We start from the raw sequence: 20,954 nt of genomic DNA, 5'->3' as shown, positions 1-20,954 counted from the left end.
GTGCTTACAATGTTTTTCATATGATGCAGTTTCTTTCTTATTCTTGCTCTTATCCTCCTTTTCACTGTTTGCCCTCTGGGGTTATAACTACTTGATTATTATTAATTTGAAATTCTAAATTTTGCCCTTCAGATAATATTTCATAGATTATTGACAAGAATTATTGAAGACACTAGTAGTTTCATGGTGCCTTTAGAGATATTTTTCAGATAAAGGCTATTTTTTGGTAAAGCTGAAATTATATCACTCAGTATATTGCAGAGTTTTTAATTTTTAGAAAAAAAGTCCTTGTTTTATATATTTCAAAGGGCTTTGCATTTCATAGTATTTCTTTAAAATTAGAACAGCTGTCAGAATCCTTCAAAACCTAGTATCATATTTTCTTGTTTCTACTTGTCTTCTTGTCTTCATCAACTGTGTGTTTTGTGTAGATGCTTTGGAGAGGTCTTTCCATAGTTTTCTTTTTTTACAAAAAAGAAAAGATGAGTTTCTGGAAGAACTGGTGGAATCCAAGTCTGAGACAGAAAATGTACAAGAAGAGTCCAGAACATCTTATAATGCAAGAAATCAAAGAAATTATAAATGGCTATAGAATTATCTCAGAAGGGTTCAGGAGCTAGCATGAATTGATTTTTGCAGACTAAAGAGGGGATGCTTTGGGAACTAGTAACTGCATTAGATTAAAATACATCATTTATACTTAAATCCTTATGTTAATGTTGATACCAAAAAAATCAATGAAACATCCTTAATAAAGTGAATCTTTGAAGGATGCTACGGGACCAGTTAGAAAGAAAAAAGTACCTTTTGTGTCTTTTATGAACTGTTCCTCAGAATAATCAAATAGATACTGAGAGAAGAATCTTCTCTTTGTTGAATTATGCCACTGAGTAAGGAAAGAAGGAATGATAGAATCGGAAAATCACTATTTTCCAGTCTGAAATGGATTAAAACATCAAGAGAAAAGAGACAACTAGATGAAACCTGGAGCAGGTACACACGAGGTATTCTTGCCAGAGCATCAAACCTAATCAGACCAAACTTCTAGACCTACTGATTTATAGAAGATACAGGGGATCAGGTAACATGTCAGTACCATGAGAACACATTTATCAAATGCCAGACTCTGAGAAATGATGACAGTGGCCTGTATTTTCGATAGTAAGGGATCAAAAAAAAAAAAAAGAGATGGAAGAGAAGTCTATAAATTAAAAGAAACTTAAGAGACATATCAACCAGTGGAAATGTATGCCCCTTATTTAGATTTGATTAAAACAAATTGTTTAAATATTTTATGAGACAAATGATAAATTTGAATACTGGCTAATTATTTGATGATGTTAAGGATGTATTATTGCTTTTGCATACGTGTTTATGATGGTAGTGTATTATGTTATTAAAAACAAATTTATTAAATATAGATACTGAACTGTCAAGTGAAAATTTATAATTTGGGGGTAATCTAAGCAGGAATTTGATGAAATGGGTAGAAATACAGATGGTAAAAGATTGGCTTTGAGTTAATAATTTTGAAACTGAATGATAAGTAGATGTGGGTTTATTATGCTATTCTCTAACTTTCTGATATATTTGAAATTTTCTTTAATGAAAAGATTACAAAGAATGAAAGTGTTAATAGTGATAGAAATCAGGACCTCTATCTGAGTCTTTATACTTTGGTTATTCTTTAGTTAAAGTAAACTCTGCTGCATTGTGTTGTGGGAGATTTATAGCAATTCTTTAAATTATTTTCTAGGTTTCTGATGCAAATAATATCCCAGGACTTTTGGTTCTCAAAGGCTTGGCCTATCTGAACAAGGGCTCATTAGATGAAGCTTCAAAGGTTGGTGTTTTCATTTAAGCTGGGTTTTTAAGTTAAAAATTATTTTTGTCTGGATATGGAATTGATAGATGTATACTTTATAGATTATGGAAGACCTTCTCTCTTCTTACCCTGACCTAACTGAAGTGCATGCCCTGGAGGCTTTGATTCATTTTACCAAAAAGGACTATCTACAAGCAGAAAAATGGTGAGGATATATTTAGATTGCTCATAAATCTAGACATGTCTTAATTTATTATTTCTTGAAAATTCGAACTGAAGGAATCTGATAAAGATTTTCATTGTTTTTGTTGTTGCTAAGCTGTGTCCAACTCTGTCACCCCATGGATTGTTGGCTCCTCTTTTCTCCACTCTCTTCTGGAGTTTGCTCAAATTCATGTCCAGATAAAGATCTAGTTTTGCATAAGTTTGCTCTTTGTAAGCTTTACTATTTTTTAAAAATATATTTTTTTTATATAGCACAGTAAATATGGAAAATTTCATGGTGGATTTTTGAAATCTCATTAGCTAATCATATGGTCAATAAGTATGTGTAACTGTTTGGTTTTAAGTTCTTCTTTAAATCTTTTTTTTTTTCCCTTCATGACCTAAATCCTAAGTCCCAGTATTAATTGCTTAGTCATGTCTGACTCATTGCAACCCCATGGACTGTAGCCCACCAGGCTCCTCTGTCCATTGAATTTTCCAGGCAAGAATACTGGAGTGGGTAGCCATTCTCTTCTCCAGAGGATCTTTTGGACCCAGGGATCAAACCTGGGTTTCTGGCACTGCAGCAGATTCTTTACCGACTGAGCCCCCAAGGAAGCCACAGCTTGTTTCTAATTTGGCGTCTTTGAATTACTCAAACTTTTAGTGTTCCAGTTAGGGGTCTTCTAATTTTTTTAATCTATCTACCTGCCTACCTCCCTATCTAAATATGCCATCCTTCCCTTTTGTGACTTAGTTTTCAGCAAGCTCTTGAAAAAGATCCTGAAGTTGCTGAATATCATTACCAACTTGGGTTAACATATTGGTCCATGGGTGAAGAAACAAGAAAAGATAAAACAAAGGCTCTGACCCACTTTTTAAAGGTGACACATTCTATCATTTAGTTCTTAGTTGGAATGGATTTGTTATAAAATAATAAATATTGATAACCAAATAAGTTAGGTACTTCAGATTACTCTTTACTGAATTGTTTGTTTTGTGTTTCATCTCTCACGCCTAAGGTTTTGTGAGAATGTTGTATGGGTTTTCTAGGAGAAAATTAAACCATAAAATTGTAAAAGTTACTGATTTAAGAAACATATGTTATAGAAAATGAAACATAATTACCTTTGGAAAACAATATTGCTTTTAGGTAATTCTACTCTGCTTTTATCAGTGTATGAGTCTTATATACTTCTCCATGTTTAACATATATTTTAGGTGTGTAACATCTACAAGTTTTGCATCCCAATCTTGATTCATATAGTCAAATTGATGAAATAATAAGTCAATTTCACATTTTTTAAAGCAAAGAAATAGTATTTTTATGCTTACTTTTATGTAAGTAGTGATGGCCAGCTTTCATGTCTGCTTTTAATCTTATGTTAAAGGATGTTTTGGTATATTGTATATTTAATTTTTTTCTCTAATCTGTGTATTTGTGTGTGTATGTTTTTAAAGGGACCCATCCTAACAAACTTTAATATTCTGTAATTATAAATTTTTTTTTTTTCAAAGGCTGCCAAACTGGATACATACATGGGCAAAGTTTTCTGCTATTTAGGTCATTATTACAAAGATGTAGTAGGTGATAAAAACAGGGCCCGTGGATGTTATAGGAAAGCTTTTGAATTGGATGACACCGATGCTGAATCTGGAGCTGCAGCAGTTGACTTAAGTGTCGAGCTTGAAGAGATGGTATGTCTAATAATTTAAACACTTTTGTCTTTTATTTTATTCTGAGTATAGAAGTAGAGATATATTTTTTTGTTATTCTTTTTTTTTAATTTAATTTAATTTTTTAACTTTACAATATTGTATTGGTTTTGCCATATATCAACATGAATCCGCCACAGGTATACACGTGTTCCCCTTATTTTTAGATGCTATAGAAGTATTTGTGCCACTGCTTATAAATTGAGTAAATTTTTATTGGCAGATACTGAGTTGCTTAATGTTGAAAGTGTGGTTCAGTATATACCAGTTTAAAAAATCAGAAGTGGTAAATGAAAATATATCTGTTTACATAAATGTTCAGTATTTTTTATAATATTTAATATCTCTAATATTAGTCTTTTCTTTTTGTTAGGAAACTGCCTTAGCTATCCTGACAACAGTCACTCAAAAGGCAAGTGCTGGGACGGCAAAGTGGGCCTGGCTTAGGCGAGGCCTATACTATCTGAAAGCTGGTCAGCATTCCCAAGCAGTGGCTGAGTAAGGCGCCTTTCTGTATTTAACTTCTGTTAGCCTAATGCTTTCTTAAATTAAACTCCATTTATATCCAAAATGAACTGACAAGTTGCCGCCCACCAGATTGTATTTTAATCGAAGAAGTAGCAAAATTTATTTATGGTTTATTGGCTGTTATTATCTGCATGCACTAGAATTACAAAACTGGATTAACTGATGTCCTTGTGTTAAGGAGAGAGACGTCCAGTCAAGTAAAGTCTTAATAATATCATGTATATAGTTGGTTCTTAGAATATATTTAAGGAGTGATAATAAGCCAAGGTCAGTATCTTTGTTTTTCTTGCACCGACAAGCATTGTTTTGGGGCAGGAGAGATATTAGTAGCTTGAAGGGCATTTGGGGCAGCTCATTTTTAGTAGTTTGGCTTGAACCATGTAAAGAAAATGTATTTGATTCAAAGTTGTTTCTTATTTATGTTAATACATAGAATACAGGCATTTAAAATTTTCATGGATATGGAATTTTATCTGAAATTAAAAGTATGCCTGTTATTCCCATTTTTCAACTCTCATATTTCTTGGTGAGGGCTTATAGACTGATGTTCAGATGTATACCTGTTCTGGTAGGATAGGAAATTGGAGTTCTCCCACACAGTCAAGGAAAAGAAATTTTGGTGGGCATTGCTTCAAAAAAGATCTTATTATTATTCATTCCAAAACTACAATGACATTTCTTACTATTAAAAAATTCACATCATAAGAGGGACAGGTATACCTGCTTTAAATAAATATGGGTTTTCCCTTTTATCCCTAAGGGAAACCATGGATATGTGTGATTCAGTTACATTACTTTGTATTTTCCTTTCAGGTGTGGAAGTAGTTTTATCACTTTTACTTTTCTTTCTCTTTCTTGAAATTCTTAGTTTACAGGCAGCATTAAGGGCAGACCCGAAGGACTTCAATTGTTGGGAGTCATTAGGAGAGGCATATTTAAGCAGAGGTGGCTATACAACAGCCTTGAAATCTTTCACAAAAGCCAGCGAGCTGAACCCAGAATCCACATACAGTGTGTTTAAGGTGGCGGCAATACAGCAAACCCTCGGCAAATACAAAGAGGCGGTAGCTCAGTACCAGCTGATCATTAAAAAGAAAGAAGATTATGTGCCTGCTCTGAAAGGTAATTGCTTTTTAATAGCTCCTTTGACTTTTTGTGATGCCAAAGTATAAAATCCTTGAATAAATTTCTAAATGTATTGAGTAATTTGAAAAGAACTTCTTTAGTTAATCACATGTGTCCAGTAAGAACCTTTTATAGTACAGCTTGTTACATAGGTCTGAATCTAGAAAGGTCAGATTTTGTTTTGTGACAGTTAATAAATAATAATGTGATAGAGATACAGCTTTTAGATAAATAGCATGATAGGTACTGGATCTAAAAATTAGATCTCTAAAACAGGAATTTTCCTACTCTTGTATTTTGATAATTAATTCACTATATCCTCAGAATATCTTAATAGGTTTTAGTTACTTTGTAAGTTATAAAACCTCATTTTTTTCAATTTTTGAACTTTAGAGGCAACTTTCATTGTTTGTAATTATCTAATTTTAGTTCCTTTATAGGTATCTATTCCTTCTTATTTTTGTAATTTAAAGTAAAACACCACCACCCATATTTTATTACTTTTTAAATGATTATTTCTAACCATTGAAAAAAACACTGGAGTTCATTGTATTTGCTTTCCTCCATTTCCTTTTCCTTTTTAAAGAATCAGTGGGGAGTTTAATTCAGAAGTGTTGTATGTCATAAGTGACATGTAACTTAGACCATGAAACCCTTTAAAAAAATATTTTATGAAATTCCTTAACAGAAGAAGAATTCACATTTATTAAACGTTTACTAGGCAATTTAGGAAATTGCTATTTCTTTTAATTTTTATAGTATGAACGTGAAAGTCGCTCAGTCATGTCTGACTCTTTGCAACCCCACGGACTGTACAGTCCATGGAGTTCTCCAGGCCAGAATACCGGAATGAGTAGCCTTTCCCTTCTCCATGGGATCTTCCCAACCCAGGGATTGAACCCAGGTCTCCCGCATTGCAGGTGGATTCTTTACCAGTCGAGCCACAAGGGAAGTCCAATGAATGTTTTGAATGTAGAGAGATCAAATCTTGTTTCACGACACCAGATGATAATACTGTGATAGCAGGTAGCATCATATTAGGTATTTATTAAGTAATATCCCCATTTTCAAAGAAGATTTTAAGAGGTAAGTAGTTTGTTGAAAATCATGAAAATTCATAGGTTCCATAGATATTATCTTTCAATACATGTTTACTCCAACAGAACTCTGCCATTTGAATTCTTCAATAAATGTATGCAAGACCATGCTTAAAGATACTTTTTATAAAATACCATTAAATTTTGTCTGTAATAGTACACCAATAAATTTATTTGATGTTCATTTTCAGTGTTTCTTTTACATATTTTAACATCTGCAAACTTACCTGTTTTTAGGTTTGGGTGAATGCCACCTCCTGTTGGCAAAAGCAGCTCTAGTCGATTATCTTGATGGGAAAGCTGTAGACTACATAGAGAAAGCACTGGAATATTTTACTCGGTTAGTATTATTATTTATTGTGTTTATTTTCTTAGTGTTATAATAAAGTCAAATTTAGAAAATCATTCTCTGTTTATCCTATTAGCTACAGCAGTCATTATTCAGACTTGCAAACGTAAACAATGACAGACTAACCAATTAATTCTGCAACATACATTTGTATTGATTTTACACTGGGGAACAAATATAGTTTCTTGCTTTTAGCAGCTGAAATGCTGGATGCATAGAGAAGAGTGGGAAGGAAGAAGTAGCTAGTGTAGCAGCAGCTTGGGTACCACTGTTTCCGTGTTCTCTTTTAGGAGACCTAGAGGTACGAGCACCTAGTTGGAACTGGTTGGTAAATGGCACTTTAGGTGTACAACTGGCTTTACATTCAGTAGTTAGAGCCTGTGTTAGACTTAAGGGTAGGACTAAAGGTGAAGTAGCAGTCTGATTGTTCCTGGAGAGAATTTGTGTAGGAAAAAAAGTGGTATCTAATACCAAGAAAGAAGACAGAAACGTTTCAGCAACTCTGGTTATTTTATGGAACTCTATTCATTATTTAAGTGGAATGTTATTTGTGATAGATGGCTATAAAAGGTACACAAGTTAGGTGCAGAATTAATTTTTTTGCTCTTAAACGTCTTTATTGTGCTTTGCTTCCTTTCTTTTCCTACTTGCCTTCTCCTCTGTGTCTGATTGATTTCCTTGCTCTCAAATTGATTTGCTTTGAATATGAACCAAATTTGAAGTGAAAGCTTCATTCTTTTTTCTCCCTCTGATTTGTGTAGTTTCTTTTCAAGTCTTTCATAACACTTAGAACTCTTTCCATAGAGGATGGTATTGTGAAGAGGGTGTAATTTGTTTGAACTAGCGTTTAAAGGTAAATGTGAGCCTCTGATTGATGATGCTTCAGCTCCAAATACTGCCTTTCTGAGTGGAGAATTTTGTTCTGGATACCATGTAGCACTCACAACTAATTACAAGCAGTTATATAGAACTTTTAACGTGATAGCCCCAAGTTTGTATTTAATTCTATACTTGAATGTTCACATAACTTCAATTCTTGTGTGAGGGCAATCGAAGTTATTTCACTTTACAGATATTTTATTTTTTACTGAACTTAAAAGGAGATAAGAGTTTGGGTTGTTAAAACTGCCAGTGATTCTCTTCTTTTTTTCCTCTCTGTTTTCACCTTTCATGCTGTCAATTTTGGAAACTGCACTGAGATACTTAGGCAAAGGAGCAACAAATAGTGTTGCCCTTCCTCCTGATCCTCACATTGGGCTTTCAGTGATGACTTCAATAATTAATCTTGTTTCTCAGAAAGACATTGGAAAATGATTTTTGGCTGGACTCCATGAGTAGAAAAGGCTATGAACAATGTTCCATCTGCTTGTCCATCTGCCAGTAACATAGCTGTTTGTGATGGCTGATTACCAATACTTGGCTTAATTGTGCAATTGCTGTGTTTTATTTATAAGATTTTGAGAAAAGTGAAGAGAAATGAATAGCTGAGATTTTCTCATTCTAAAAAAAAGTGCCCTTTGCCACCATAGTTAATATTTTTATTTATTTTTTGAGCTTGTCCACTGAGTCTTACTTCCTTCAATAAATAGGGATTTTTCACGCTTTCGTATTTAGATTTTTGGTATCCTTGAACTCAGAAAGTAAAACTCCTTTGGATTACCAGATATATTTGCTATGTTATACATTTGCTAGTTCTTTTTTTTAAATTTGAGGGAGATCAAGCAAAACCCTAATTTATGGTAATCAACTAAGAGAGATTTACTGACTTTAATGGTTTGGTTTTTGTTTAAATAGACAAACACAAAAAGCATAATTTAAAAGATCCAGTATTAAAGGTAAATTTTAATGGTCCTGGATAATTTATTGATTTATTTATGGGATTTCTGCTGCTTCTAAGAAAAATGATAAAGAGTACCAAAGAAATGTTTGCACAGTTTCTGTCACTTAAAACAATTCCTTCTCCTTCCCCTCTTCCTTTCTTCTTAAAAAGGAGGTAATAAGATTTAAGATGGTTAGTAAATTCAGTAAAGCATTTGCTGCATTTAATTAAGGAACTAAAGACTATATATATGTACACTTTCCTGTTTTAATTGTATGTAGTAGTGAGGGAGATAAATGCCATGCTTTTGGGAAATAATTTTTAAGCATTGCAATTTCTTTTTTTAGGGCTCTGCAGCATCGAGCTGATGTGTCTTGCCTTTGGAAGCTAGTTGGGGATGCTTGTACCTCTCTGTCTGCTGTCTCACCATCTAAAGTGAATGTCAGTGTCTTAGGAGTCCTTCTAGGTCAGAAAGAAGGAAAACAAGTATTAAAGAAAAATGAGCTCCTCCATCTTGGAGGAAGGTAATTTACAAAGATGGTCATTTGATGACATTCAAATTAAATTAGAACGTCATAAAAAAATATAACATTCACTTTTATATTTCCATAGATGTTACGGTCGTGCATTAAAACTGATGTCTACATCTAATACGTGGTGTGACCTTGGAATTAATTATTATCGCCAAGCGCAACATCTAGCAGACATAGGCAGCAACTCAGATGACCTTCAAGAGTTACTGGAGAAATCTATGCATGTATGATTTTGAGAAATTTTTTATAAACTTTAAAAAAAAAACTAAGTTATTTTCTAAAAGATGCTTTTGATAAAGTAAATACTAGAGTGTTTTCACATAAACTCACAGTTATCTGTATATAAATGCTGATATTCCGAGAAATAAAAATGTATCTAATTGTACTTTTCAGTGTCTGAAAAAAGCTGTGAGACTTGACAGTAATAATCACTTATACTGGAATGCTCTTGGTGTAGTTTCCTGTTATAGTGGTAAGAATTGAGTTAACACTTCAATATTTTTAGATTGTTTTAAACAATAGTTGAGTTTTATGAAAGTCTGTATTTTTCAGGTATTGGAAATTATGCCCTTGCTCAGCACTGTTTCATCAAATCAATCCAGTCAGAACAAATTGTGAGTGTTTTGTGTCTCTGTCTATGAAAAAGAACATCGAAATGTCGTGTTAATAATTTTCTGAGACTGCCATGTAGACAAGGGGCCTAATTTTATTTGTTGTTTTAGAATGCTGTTGCATGGACCAACTTGGGAGTGTTATACCTTGCAAATGAAAAAATTGAGGTAAATACTATATTGTCTGCTTTGTTGTAGTCTAAGTAAAGAACATTTTCTGTGTATGATCTCTTCATAATAATTAAGCTTCTTGTGGAGAAATACTTTGCACATTGTTAATTTATCTAGTGTTCTCGCTGATATGCTAGATGTTGGATAGCATTTACTTTACTATATTGAACATTGAATGTGTAAGATTTGTTTTCCTTTCCATGTCCCGAGAAATTTCTGGTTTTATAATTACATTGTATTTTCATTTAGAGGTTAAAACAATTTTATTATGAATTATTTGGGTGTTTTTCTTTTTATCTTTCATACATGTCTTGGGCGGGATGATGAAGTAAGGGCAATGATTAGTACGCTTTAGAAACTTAAATTTAACCCTTGCTTTGGTGATTTAGATTCACCTTTAACAGATACTAATCCCTTTATATGTACGGTGTACTTTGTCATACTCGAACAGGTGTATGTTAGAGAATTGGAGTACATTAATGGGGAGCCTGTTTGTGGGTCTTGTTTGCTTCTCTGATGGCTCAGTTGGTAGAGAATCCACCTGCAATGCAGGAGAGCTTGGTTTGATTCCTGGGTCAGGAAGATCGCTTGAGAAGGGATAGGCTATTCACTCCAGTGTTCTTGGGCTTTCCTGGTGGCTCAACTGGTAAAGAATCTGCCTGCAGTGTGGGAGGCCTGGGTTTGATCCCCACATTGAGAAGATCCCCTGGAGAAGGGAAAGGCTACCCACTCCAGTGTTCTGGCCTGGAGAATTCCATGGGCTGTACAGTCCATGGGGTCGCAAAGAGTGGGACACAACTGAGCGACTTTCACTTTCAGAAGTTTCCATGGATCTGTAGATAATAGCAATCTATACTGTTTTGTGTTTCAGCCAGTATATTGAATACCATCCTTTAAAAATAGCTCAGTGATATTCTCAGGGATACATGAAGTCTCTGCAAAGACTGCTTTGGAAGACTATAAATAAAGTGAAGAAAAATACTAATTTGGATCTTAAAATATGTGAAAATATTTTTTAAAAATTTAAGCAAAGCCAAGTCCTATTAATAAGCTATGACTATGGTTTTATGGTTAGTGTTGCCTGTGAGCCTATGTTCTCGTAAGGAAGAAAAGACAGTATCAGCCATGCAGAGATTATTGGGAAAACAGTGTAAAGTAACATACAATAAGCTATTCTTCGTAGCAGAAAAAAGGAAAAAAACATGTGATTTTAAGTGTCTAAGTGAGGTGTCTTGAAAGTTTCCTAAATGCTTAGTGCAGATTTATGTTGGCCATTTACACCCACTAGCAGTTCTCAGACCGCACTGGTTGTTATTAATAGTTTTATGTTCCCAGTTAAGTCAAGGCAAGGGGAATAGATACAGTCTTCTCTAAGGATTTCCACTAAACCTGTGTTGTGGTAGTCGCTCAGTCATGTCTGAGTCTTTGTGACCCATGGACTGTAGCCCTCCAGGCTCCTCTGTCCATGGGATTCTTTAACCAAGAATACTGCAGTGGGTTGCCATTTCCTTCTCCAGGGGATCTTCCCAACCCAGGGACTGAATCCAGGTCTCCTGCACTGCAGGCAGACGCTTTATCGTCTAAGCCATCTAGGAGGCCCTCCATTAAACCTGTGGATTAGCAAATATCCGGGTGATTGACTGAAAATTTTGCAGACAAGAGGTAGACACCTGCGGAACTCCCAAGCCTGTAGAGAAATCCGTTGTATCCAGAACTCTTTTGCACATGCTCAGTCGCTGAATCGTGTCCAAGTCTTTACAACCCCATAGCTGCAGAGTGCCAGACTGCTGTCCATGTAATTCTCCAGATAAGAACACTGGAGTGTGTTGCCATTTCCTCTTCCAGGGGATCTTCCTGACCCAGGGATCAAACCCATGTATCTTGCATTATCAGCCAGATTCTTTACCACTGAGCCTCCTGGGAAGCCTGCAGAACTCTTTTTAGGAGTAGGCATTTAAGACTTGTTTTAGTGTTGCTGCACGTGCACGTACGAATTGTGCCTAAACAGTGGAGTATTAGTTCTCTGTTTCATTTCTATTCATGTTTACAAGTCTGATTTTTCTTAATCTCTTATGCTTTTTTAATATAAGCGATTTAATATTAGATTTATAAACTGACTATTTTTTGTCTTTTTTTCCTAGCAAGCTCATGAAGCTTTCAAAATGGCTCAGTCCCTTGATCCATCTTATTTAATGTGCTGGATTGGACAAGTAAGATACATAGCATATGGTTATTAATAACCTGTGATACAAATAACCTATTAATAGAAAGTGGTATCAGTTCAGTTCAGTCACTCAGTCATGTCCGACTTTTTGTGACCCCATAGACCCAAAAAGTTTAGATTTTGTACTGCCAAATAGGAATCAAGTTACTAGTCTGAGTCTGTCATAGACTAATTGTTTTAACTTATCAACTGCTGGATTTCACTTTGCACACCTGGAGAAGAAGGGGATTGGTCTGAGTGGCCTCCTGGGTTTCGAGTCTTTCAGTTCAGAGAATAGTGGGAGCATCACCCATATTAGAAAATCAGTAATCAGTGATTCAGTTCAGTACAGTTCAGTCACTCAGTCATGTCTGACTCTCTGTGACCCAGTGGACCACAGCATGCCAGGCCTCCCAGTCCATCACCAACTCCCGGAGTTCACTCAACCTCATGTCCATTGAGTCAGTGATGCCATCCAACCATCAAATCCTCTGTTGTCCCCTTTTCCTCCCGCCTTCAGTCTTTGCCAGCATCAGGGTCTTTTCACATGAGTCAGCTCTTCACATCAGGTGACCAAAGTATTGGAGTTTCAGCATCAGTCCTTCCAGTGAACAATCAGGACTGACTGATCTCCTTTAGGATTGACTGGTTGGATCTTCTTGCAGTCCAAGGGACTCTCAAGAGTCTTCTCCAACACCACACTTCAAAAGCATCAATTCTTTGGCGCTCAGCTTTCTTCACAGTCCAACTCTGACATCCATACATGACTACTGGGAAAACCATTACCTTGGCTAGATGGACCTTTGTTGGCAAAGTAATGTCTCTGCTTTTTAATATGCTGTCTAGGTTGGTCATAACTTTCTTTCAAGGAGTAAGCGTCTTTTAATTTCATGGCCGCAGTCACCATCTACAGTGATTTTGGAGCCCCCCAAAATAGTCAGCCACTGTTTCCACTGTTTCCCCATCTATTTGCCATGAAGTGATGGGACCAGATGCCATGAGCTTCGTTTTCTGAATGTTGAGCTTTAAGCCAGCTTTTTCACTCTCCTCTTTCACTTTCATCAAGAGGCTTTTGAGTTCCTCTTCACTTTCTGCCATAAGGGTGGTGTCATCTGCATATTTGAGGTTATTGATATTTCTCCCAGCAATCTTGATTCCGGCTTGTGCTTCTTCCTGCCCAGCGTTTCTCGTGATGTACTCTGCATATAAGCTAAATAAGCAGGGTGACAATATACAGCCTTGACGTACTCCTTTTCCTATTTGGAACCAGTCTGTTGTTCCGTGTCCAGTTCTAACTGTTGCTTCCTGACCTGCATATAGGTTTCTCAAGACGCGGGTCAGGTGGTCTGGTATTCCCATCTCTATCAGAATTTTTCACAGTTTATTGTGATCCACACAGTCAAAGGCTTTGGCTAGTCAGTAAAGCAGAAGTAGATGTTTTTCTGGAACTGTCTTGCTTTTTCGATGATCCAGCGGATGTTGGCAATTTGATCTCTGGTTCCTCTGCCTTTTCTAAGACCAGCTTGAACATCTGGAAGTTCATGTTTCATGTACTTTTGAAGCCTGGCTTGGAGAATTTTGAGCATTACTTTACTACCATGTGCGATGAGTGCCATTGTAGAGTAGTTTGAGCATTCTTTGGCATTGCCTTTCTTAGGGTCTTGGAATGAAAACTGACCTTTTCCAGTCCTGTGGCCACTGCTGAGTTTTCCAAATTTGCTAGCATATTGATTGCAGCACTTTCACAGCATCATCTTTCAGGATTTAGAATAGTTCAACTGGAATTCTATCACCTCCACTAGCTTTGTTCGTAGTGATGCTTCCTAAGGCCCACTTGACTTCAGATTCCAGGATGTCTGGCTCTAGGTGAGTGATCACACCATCGTGATTATCTTGGTCATGAAGATCTTTTTTGTACAGTTCTTCTGTGTATTCTTGCCACCTCTTCTTAATATTGTCTACTCTGTTAGGTCCATTTCTGTCCTTTATTGAGCCCATCTTTGCATAAAATGTTCCCTTGGTATCTCTAATTTTCTTGAAGAAATCTCTAGTCTTTCCCATTCTATTGTTTTCCTCTATTTCTTTGCACTGATCACTGAGGAAGGCTTTCTTATCTCTCCTTGCTAGTCTTTGGAACTTTGCATTCATATGGGTATATCTTTCCTTTTCTCCTTTGCTTTTCGCTTCTCTTTTTTTCACAGATATTTGTCAGGCCTCGTCAGGCAGCCATTTTGCTTTTCTGCATTTCTTTTTGTTGGGGATGGTCTTGCTCCCTGTTTCCTGTATAATGTCATGAACCTCCGTCCATAGTTCATCAGGCACTCTGTCTATCAGATCTAGTCCCTTAAATCTATTTCTCACTTCCACTGTATAATCGTAAGGGATTTGATTTAGGTCATACCTGCGTGGTCTAGTGGTTTTCCCTATTTTCTTCAATTTAAGCCTAAATTTGGCAATTAGGAATTCATGATCTTAGCCACAGTCAGCTCCCGGTCTTATTTTTGCTGACTGTATAGAGCCTCTCCATCTTTGGCTGCAAAGGATATAATAAATCTGATTTTGGTGTCGACCATCTGGTGATGTCCATGTGTAGAGTCTTCTCTTGTTTTGTTGGAAGAGGGTGTTTGCTATGACCAGTGCATTCTCTTGGCAAATCTATTAGCCTTTGCCCTACTTCATTCTCTACTCCATGGCCAAATTTGCCTGTCACTGCAGGTGTTTCTTGACTTCCTACTTTTGCATTCCAGTCCCCTATAATGAGAAGGACATCTTTTTTGGGTGTTAATTCTAAAAGGTCTTGTAGGTCTTCATAGAACTGTTCAACTTCAGCTTCTTCAGCATTACTGGTTGGGACATAGACTTGGATTACTGTGATATTGAATGGTTTGCCTTGGAAATGAACAGAGATCATTCTGTCGTTTTTGAGATTGCATCCAAGTACTGCATTTCAGACTCTTCTGTTGACCATGATGGCTACTTCATTTCTTCTAAGGGATTCCTGCCCACAGTAGTAGATATAATGGTCATCTCAGTTAAATTCACCCATTCCCATCCATTTTAGTTCGCTGATTCCTAGAATGTCGACGTTCACTCTTGCCATCTCCTGTTTGACCACTTCCAATTTGCCTTGATTCATGAACCTAATATTCCAGGTTCCTATGAAATATTGCTCTTTACAGCGTCTGACTTTGCTTCTATCACTAGTCACACCCACAACTGGGTGTTGTTTTTGTTTTGGCTCTGTCTCTTCATTCTTTCTGATTTCTCCACTGATCTCCAGTAGCATATAGGGCACCTACTGAACTGGGGAGTTCATCTTTCAGTGTCCTATCTTTTTGCCTTTTCATACTGTTCATGGGATTCTCAAGGCAAGAATACTGAAGTGATTTTCCATTCCCTTCTCCAGTGGACCACATTTTGTCTGCTTCTGTTAGGTCCATACCATTTCTGCCCTTTATTGTGCGTCATTTTACTAAAACTCAAAACCCAAGGAAGAGCGTGAGGTGAACATTCTGAGTACTTTAATGCATGTATGTCTTTAATTTTATATTCATTCATATCAGTGATTTGTAGTCAGTGATTAGGTATCTTCTGTTGTATTTTGGCTTTTGGGTCTGATTCTAGTTAATTGAATGGGTGAAGCTCCCAGAGTTAGAAAAGGCAAACTCCTGTTCCCTTTAGCTGTGGTAGCATTTGAGAACAGTGGCGTTACCACAGTAATCTCTGTGTAAGGTTTTGGGCCCTGGGGGCCCGAGAATTTGCATTTCTAACTACTCCCAAGTGAGGACAATGCTGCTGGTCCAGGGACTTCACTCTGAGTAGCACTGATGGAGGTCAGTAGATCTTAGGTGCTCCTCAGAGTCACTTAAGTATTTTTTTTTTTTATCTTTAAATTATTTTTGGCCTTACAAATAATTTGTTTCAGGAGGTAACTAGTAGATTTAATTAAAATGATAATGATAGAGTGAAGCTTAATATTAATTTCTTAATTAGTAGTGCATGATAATTTAAAAAACCCTGCTTTCTTATAAAAGATAGATGAGCTTGAAATTAATTTTAACTATCATAAAGTCTTACTATTTGAAATCCTGAGGCAGTTTTAAAAATAAACATGTTGAGACTCTACCCAGATCTATGGAAGCTAGATTTCTAGGGGTGAGATCTCCTTTTTAAAAAGTTTTCCACTTGAATCTTAGGTGACCCTGTGATTAACCAAGTACCTGTATGAATTGATGGGCCGGTGCGGGGGCACGCTGGGTAGTGAAGGGAGAAGGTAGCATAGCTTTATCAGGATTCTGAAGAATTTCATGTGGATTATTCCACCACTGTCTGATTGCAATGGAGTTCTTCAGGTGTCTATCAGCTTAAAGGCTCATTTAACAAGTCATTCTGGTCCTCTGAGCCATGGAATATGGTAGTCAAGATTGAAAAAGAAATTAACTTTGTTTTTAAGCACAGTTAGAAAAACCTTTGGTTCCTCCAAAAACTTGTTTATTGTTAGTAGTAGTAGTAGTAGTATTCCTTTTGAACATATTAAGATCCTCTTTTTTCCTTTTATAGGCTCTAATTGCAGAGACAGTTGGAAGTTACGACACCATGGATCTGTTCAGGCACACTACAGAACTCAGTATGCACGTAAGAATTTGAGCTTTCTTCAGAATTCGTTAATGAATAAACTTTTAATTACCCTTGTTGAGAAAACAAATACATGGTGATGTCAGATGCTGATGACAGCAGTTGTCTCTATTCTTTGTTCTTTCTTGAAGAATAGATAAACTCTCATTAAAGAACTTCAAGAGCTGATGAAGAAATGACTTTGGAATCTAATAGATGCAGTAGTCATGCAGAATAGAAACAGATTAAAAAAAAAAGTAAACTGAGACAAACACTAGACTTAGTTGACATTTTTAGATTATTTATGAAAGCGTTTAGAAATCTTTTGATTGGTCATTATTTGTTTGACGTAGGGGAATGATGTTGAGAATCATACCAAACCATCAGGACAGTCTCTGTTTTCTCCTCGTTATTTATCCCACTTATTCCTCTACTTAGGTTTGAGGCAAGTGATTTAAATATATTCTTAGTTGTGTTGTATCATAGTGACCTTTTCTTTAAAGGCACTTAATAGCTGACTTAGACGACGAAGATCTGATATTTATTGTATTGAAATACATTGTTTTGTTTCTTAATTTTTCTTGGCAGATTTATTACTCTGTGTCTGCTTATTTGGCTTTTCTTACAGACTGAGGGAGCAATAGGTTATGCGTATTGGGTCTGTACAACATTGCAAGATAAGAGCAACAGAGACACAGAGCTGTACCGGTATAACATCCTCCAGATGAATGCAATTCCAGCAGCACAAGTGGTCTTGAGTAAATACGTGGGTACGGCACCTGTTATATAGCAAGATATATGAATAATTGTTGAGATAATTTAAAGAATTTAAAGTTAATTCCAAATTAAATATTAGTTCTTAAGACATGAATTTGCCCTTTTCTCCCATGAACAAGTATGAAGAAATCAGGTAAACTGAAAACCAGAAGAGAAATGCAGCATCATTGTAATCTGCAGGCTGGTAATACTCTGCCTGCACTGAGCCTGGGACACTTGAGGATAAGGCGGTCCTTTGTAAACGTCAGCACTTTGAGACATTAACGTGTTATGCAGTGTGCCCAAATGAGTGACTTGAATGAATACCTCCTAGAGCCTTGCTGAGAAAATGTAGGATCAGAGATTTTACTGATAGGTTTCCTTACAGAATGGGAAACATTTGTGAAGGATTTTACATAGAGGTAAACTGATGCTGAAGCTGAAACTCCAAAACTTTGGCCACCTGATGCAAAGAACTGACTCATTTGAAAAGACCCTGATGCTGGGAAAGATTGAAGGCGGGTGGAGAAGGGGATGGACAGAGGATGAGATGGTTGGATGGCATCACCGATTCAATGGACATGAGTTTGAGTAAACTCCAGAAGTTGGTGATGGACAGGGAGGGCTGGTGTGCTGCAGTCCATGGAGTCGCAGAGTTGGACACGACTGAGTGACTGAACTGAACTGAAACATTTAGCTTTCTGCAAAATTGAAATGCCTAGAACAACGAACTTTCTCTGACAGTTGTACATAGCTAGGTTTTTGAGTCTCTGAGGGAGCTGTGTCATACTTATTTAGCAAATTCAACTATATGTGCTTGGCCAAAAACTATATTAATTTAGAAGCAGAAAGGTGAGAAAGCGAGGATAAGAAAAATGGAGATAACATCTGTCACTGACTGTTGGCTTCAGCGTGAGTCCAGGGCCTGAATCTCCTCATTCACTTTGACTCAGTTTGGTTACCTTCTCCTTGTGAAATGACTTAAAAATTTTTCAAGAATCACTTTGTGTGATTTTCATCTTATACTGTGAACCTAACTATCACATAAGATGGGATTGTGCTCCACTTTGTTAAACAGCTCAATAAGAGATTTGAAGGCTTGCTTCCCAGCACAAATTAAGTTAAGTAGTTCATAATTCAGGTGCATTTCTTTTTCCTTTGTATATTTCCTTTATAGTTTTATGATGTTTTTTGACATTAGAATTTAAAATACTGCATTGGAAGTGCCCAAATCATCTTCTCTTTCTAGTGCACAACACTGATTGTTTTTTTTTTTTTTTTGAAAAAAAGTGCATAGAAACTGGAACAGAATCACCAAGATAAATTGTTACTAAATCTAATCAAGGAAGGTTTATGTGATTAGCCAAAGAACTGAATTTCCTTATAATTTAGATGACTAGTTTTAACATGAACTCTGATTTTAAATTGTTATACCTTTGGGAATAAAAATGTATTTAAACTTTGAAACATGAATAGAAGCCACATGTAACTATAGATATTATTCAATAATTTAAAAGAGTTATAGAATGATTACTGGTATTTTATAGTCAAGATAAACTCAACTTCTATTCTTAGCAATGTACATGACCTCAGGAAATAATCTACTGTTTAAAGTATCGAAAAACTTGAAAACAAAAGTAATGTTTTTACAAATACAACCATTACGCACATATTGAGAAAAGATGTTTTTGGATTTCCAGAGAGAATTCAGAATTATGCTCCCGCTTTCACAATGTTGGGTTACTTAAATGAACATCTACAGCTGAAGAAGGAAGCAGCAAATGCGTACCACAGGTAAAGGCCCCTTGAATTTAAACGTGGTCCTTCTTGGTCAGTTGGCCAATGGAGCCTCATTTTCTTGAAGAAGGTACAAATAAAATGTTCTGATTCCTTTCCTGACCTTTCATTATTTATTATTACTACATTTTGAAGATGAAAAAATACAGTTCTAAATTTTCAACTGTGTTTTGGTTTCTGTTGCTCAACCTGAGAGAGAGAGAAGAAAAAAAATAAAACCAAACAAAAAACCCTCTCAGATTTGTTTTAGAAAAATCTGTCCATTTATAGTTTGTCTTGCTTTATTAAATACATGGATTTATTCAGATAAGAAGTGAGATTTCAGAAATGGAAAGAAATTATGTGTTTGTTTAAATCATTTTAATGTTGACTACATAGTGTTAATTCATTCAGTAAATATTTGTTGAACTGCTGCTGTGTGTCATGCAGTGTCCTTGGCTGTGGCAATTTAGCAGTGAATTAAAACAAACGTAGGCTCAGTTCTCATGGAGCTCATTTCTCGTGGGGGTGAGGTACATGGTAAGCTAATAGACATCTGTGATGGTAACAGTTGCTAAGAAAGGAAATCAGAGAAGAGTAAAAGGCTAGACAGTGGAGGGGCAGTGGATTTGAGGTGGGTGTAAGAGGTAGGTTTCCTGAGCAGGCAGTTGAGGTCTGGCCTCGTTGAGGGTGGCCATAAGTCATTTGGTCCTCAGGGAGAGAGTATTCCAGGCAGAGGGAACAGCAGGAGCAAGTGTTCTGAAGCAGGAGCGGCCTGGACGTTGGGGAAACCAGGACAGTGTGTGCGAGGGAGACGACCAGCCCGGAGAGTGATGGGAAGTGAAATTAACCTGAGGTTTTTCTTCGCTGCAAATTCACTCATCTGTGAATGAGAAAATCACACTGATCTCATGGGTACTAGATGAAAAGTTAAAGAAAAACCTGAATGCCTAACTTCTGAGGTACATCATTGCCCTAAATCAATAGAAACCTGTCAGATAAAAAATAATCATGGTATCCCAGATGCTTTGCCGTCCTTGTGTGGCTCTCTCTGTAGTTCACAGAAGTGGTCACTAGATGGTACTGAAGGCTGTAGTTATTTTGCCAGGTGTGTGCAGGAAGGTGTGTGTGCAGGAAGGTGTGTGTGCAGGGGAGGTGTGTGTGTGGGGAGGTGTGTGTTGAGGGGAGGTGTGTGTGGGGAGGTGTGTGCGGAGGAGGTGTGTGCAGGAAGGTGTGTGTGCGGGAAGGTGTGTGTGTGGGGGAGGTGTGTGTGTGCCGGGGAGGTGTGTATGTGGGGAGGTGTGTGTGTGGGGAGGTGTGTGTTGAGGGGAGGTGTGTGCGGGGGAGGTGTGTGCGGGTGTGTGTGGGGAGGTGTGTGTTGAGGGGAGGTGTGTGTGGGGAAGTGTGTGTGTGGGGAGGTGTGTGTGGGGGGGGAGGTTTGTGTGTGGGGGAGGTGTGTGTGGGGGGGAGGTGTGTGTGTTGGGGGGAGGTGTGTGTGTGTGGGGGGGGAGGTGTGTGTGTGTGTGTGGGGGGGTGTGTGTGGGGGGGGAGGTGTGTGTGGGGGGAGGTGTGTGTGTGGGGGAGGTGTGTGTGTGTGTGGGGGAGGCGTGTGTGTGTAGGGGGAGGC

General features: G+C 37.0%; 1 protein-coding gene across 5 annotated transcripts in view; it reads left to right on the top strand.

Annotated features, from left to right (window-relative positions):
- The window catches only part of SKIC3 (SKI3 subunit of superkiller complex), a 150,546-nt gene that overhangs the window by 77,715 nt on the left and 51,877 nt on the right, over nt 1–20,954 (top strand). For all 5 annotated transcript variants that reach the window (XM_061424417.1, XM_061424421.1, XM_061424420.1 and 2 more), the window contains 16 exons: nt 1,757–1,843; nt 1,927–2,030; nt 2,787–2,913; nt 3,548–3,727; nt 4,119–4,243; nt 5,142–5,395; nt 6,733–6,835; nt 9,011–9,187; nt 9,276–9,420; nt 9,590–9,668; nt 9,749–9,810; nt 9,919–9,975; nt 12,120–12,188; nt 16,742–16,816; nt 17,424–17,565; nt 19,252–19,345. In XM_061424417.1, the coding sequence (XP_061280401.1) occupies nt 1,757–1,843; nt 1,927–2,030; nt 2,787–2,913; nt 3,548–3,727; nt 4,119–4,243; nt 5,142–5,395; nt 6,733–6,835; nt 9,011–9,187; nt 9,276–9,420; nt 9,590–9,668; nt 9,749–9,810; nt 9,919–9,975; nt 12,120–12,188; nt 16,742–16,816; nt 17,424–17,565; nt 19,252–19,345 (1,880 nt within the window). The remainder of the gene's footprint in view (nt 1–1,756; nt 1,844–1,926; nt 2,031–2,786; nt 2,914–3,547; nt 3,728–4,118; nt 4,244–5,141; nt 5,396–6,732; nt 6,836–9,010; nt 9,188–9,275; nt 9,421–9,589; nt 9,669–9,748; nt 9,811–9,918; nt 9,976–12,119; nt 12,189–16,741; nt 16,817–17,423; nt 17,566–19,251; nt 19,346–20,954) is intronic.

This window comes from Bos javanicus, chromosome 7 (assembly GCF_032452875.1).
Source record: "Bos javanicus breed banteng chromosome 7, ARS-OSU_banteng_1.0, whole genome shotgun sequence".
NCBI lineage: Eukaryota > Metazoa > Chordata > Mammalia > Artiodactyla > Bovidae > Bos > Bos javanicus.
The sequence above is the reverse complement of the archived record's forward strand: the minus strand, read 5'-3'. Positions and strand labels throughout refer to the sequence as shown.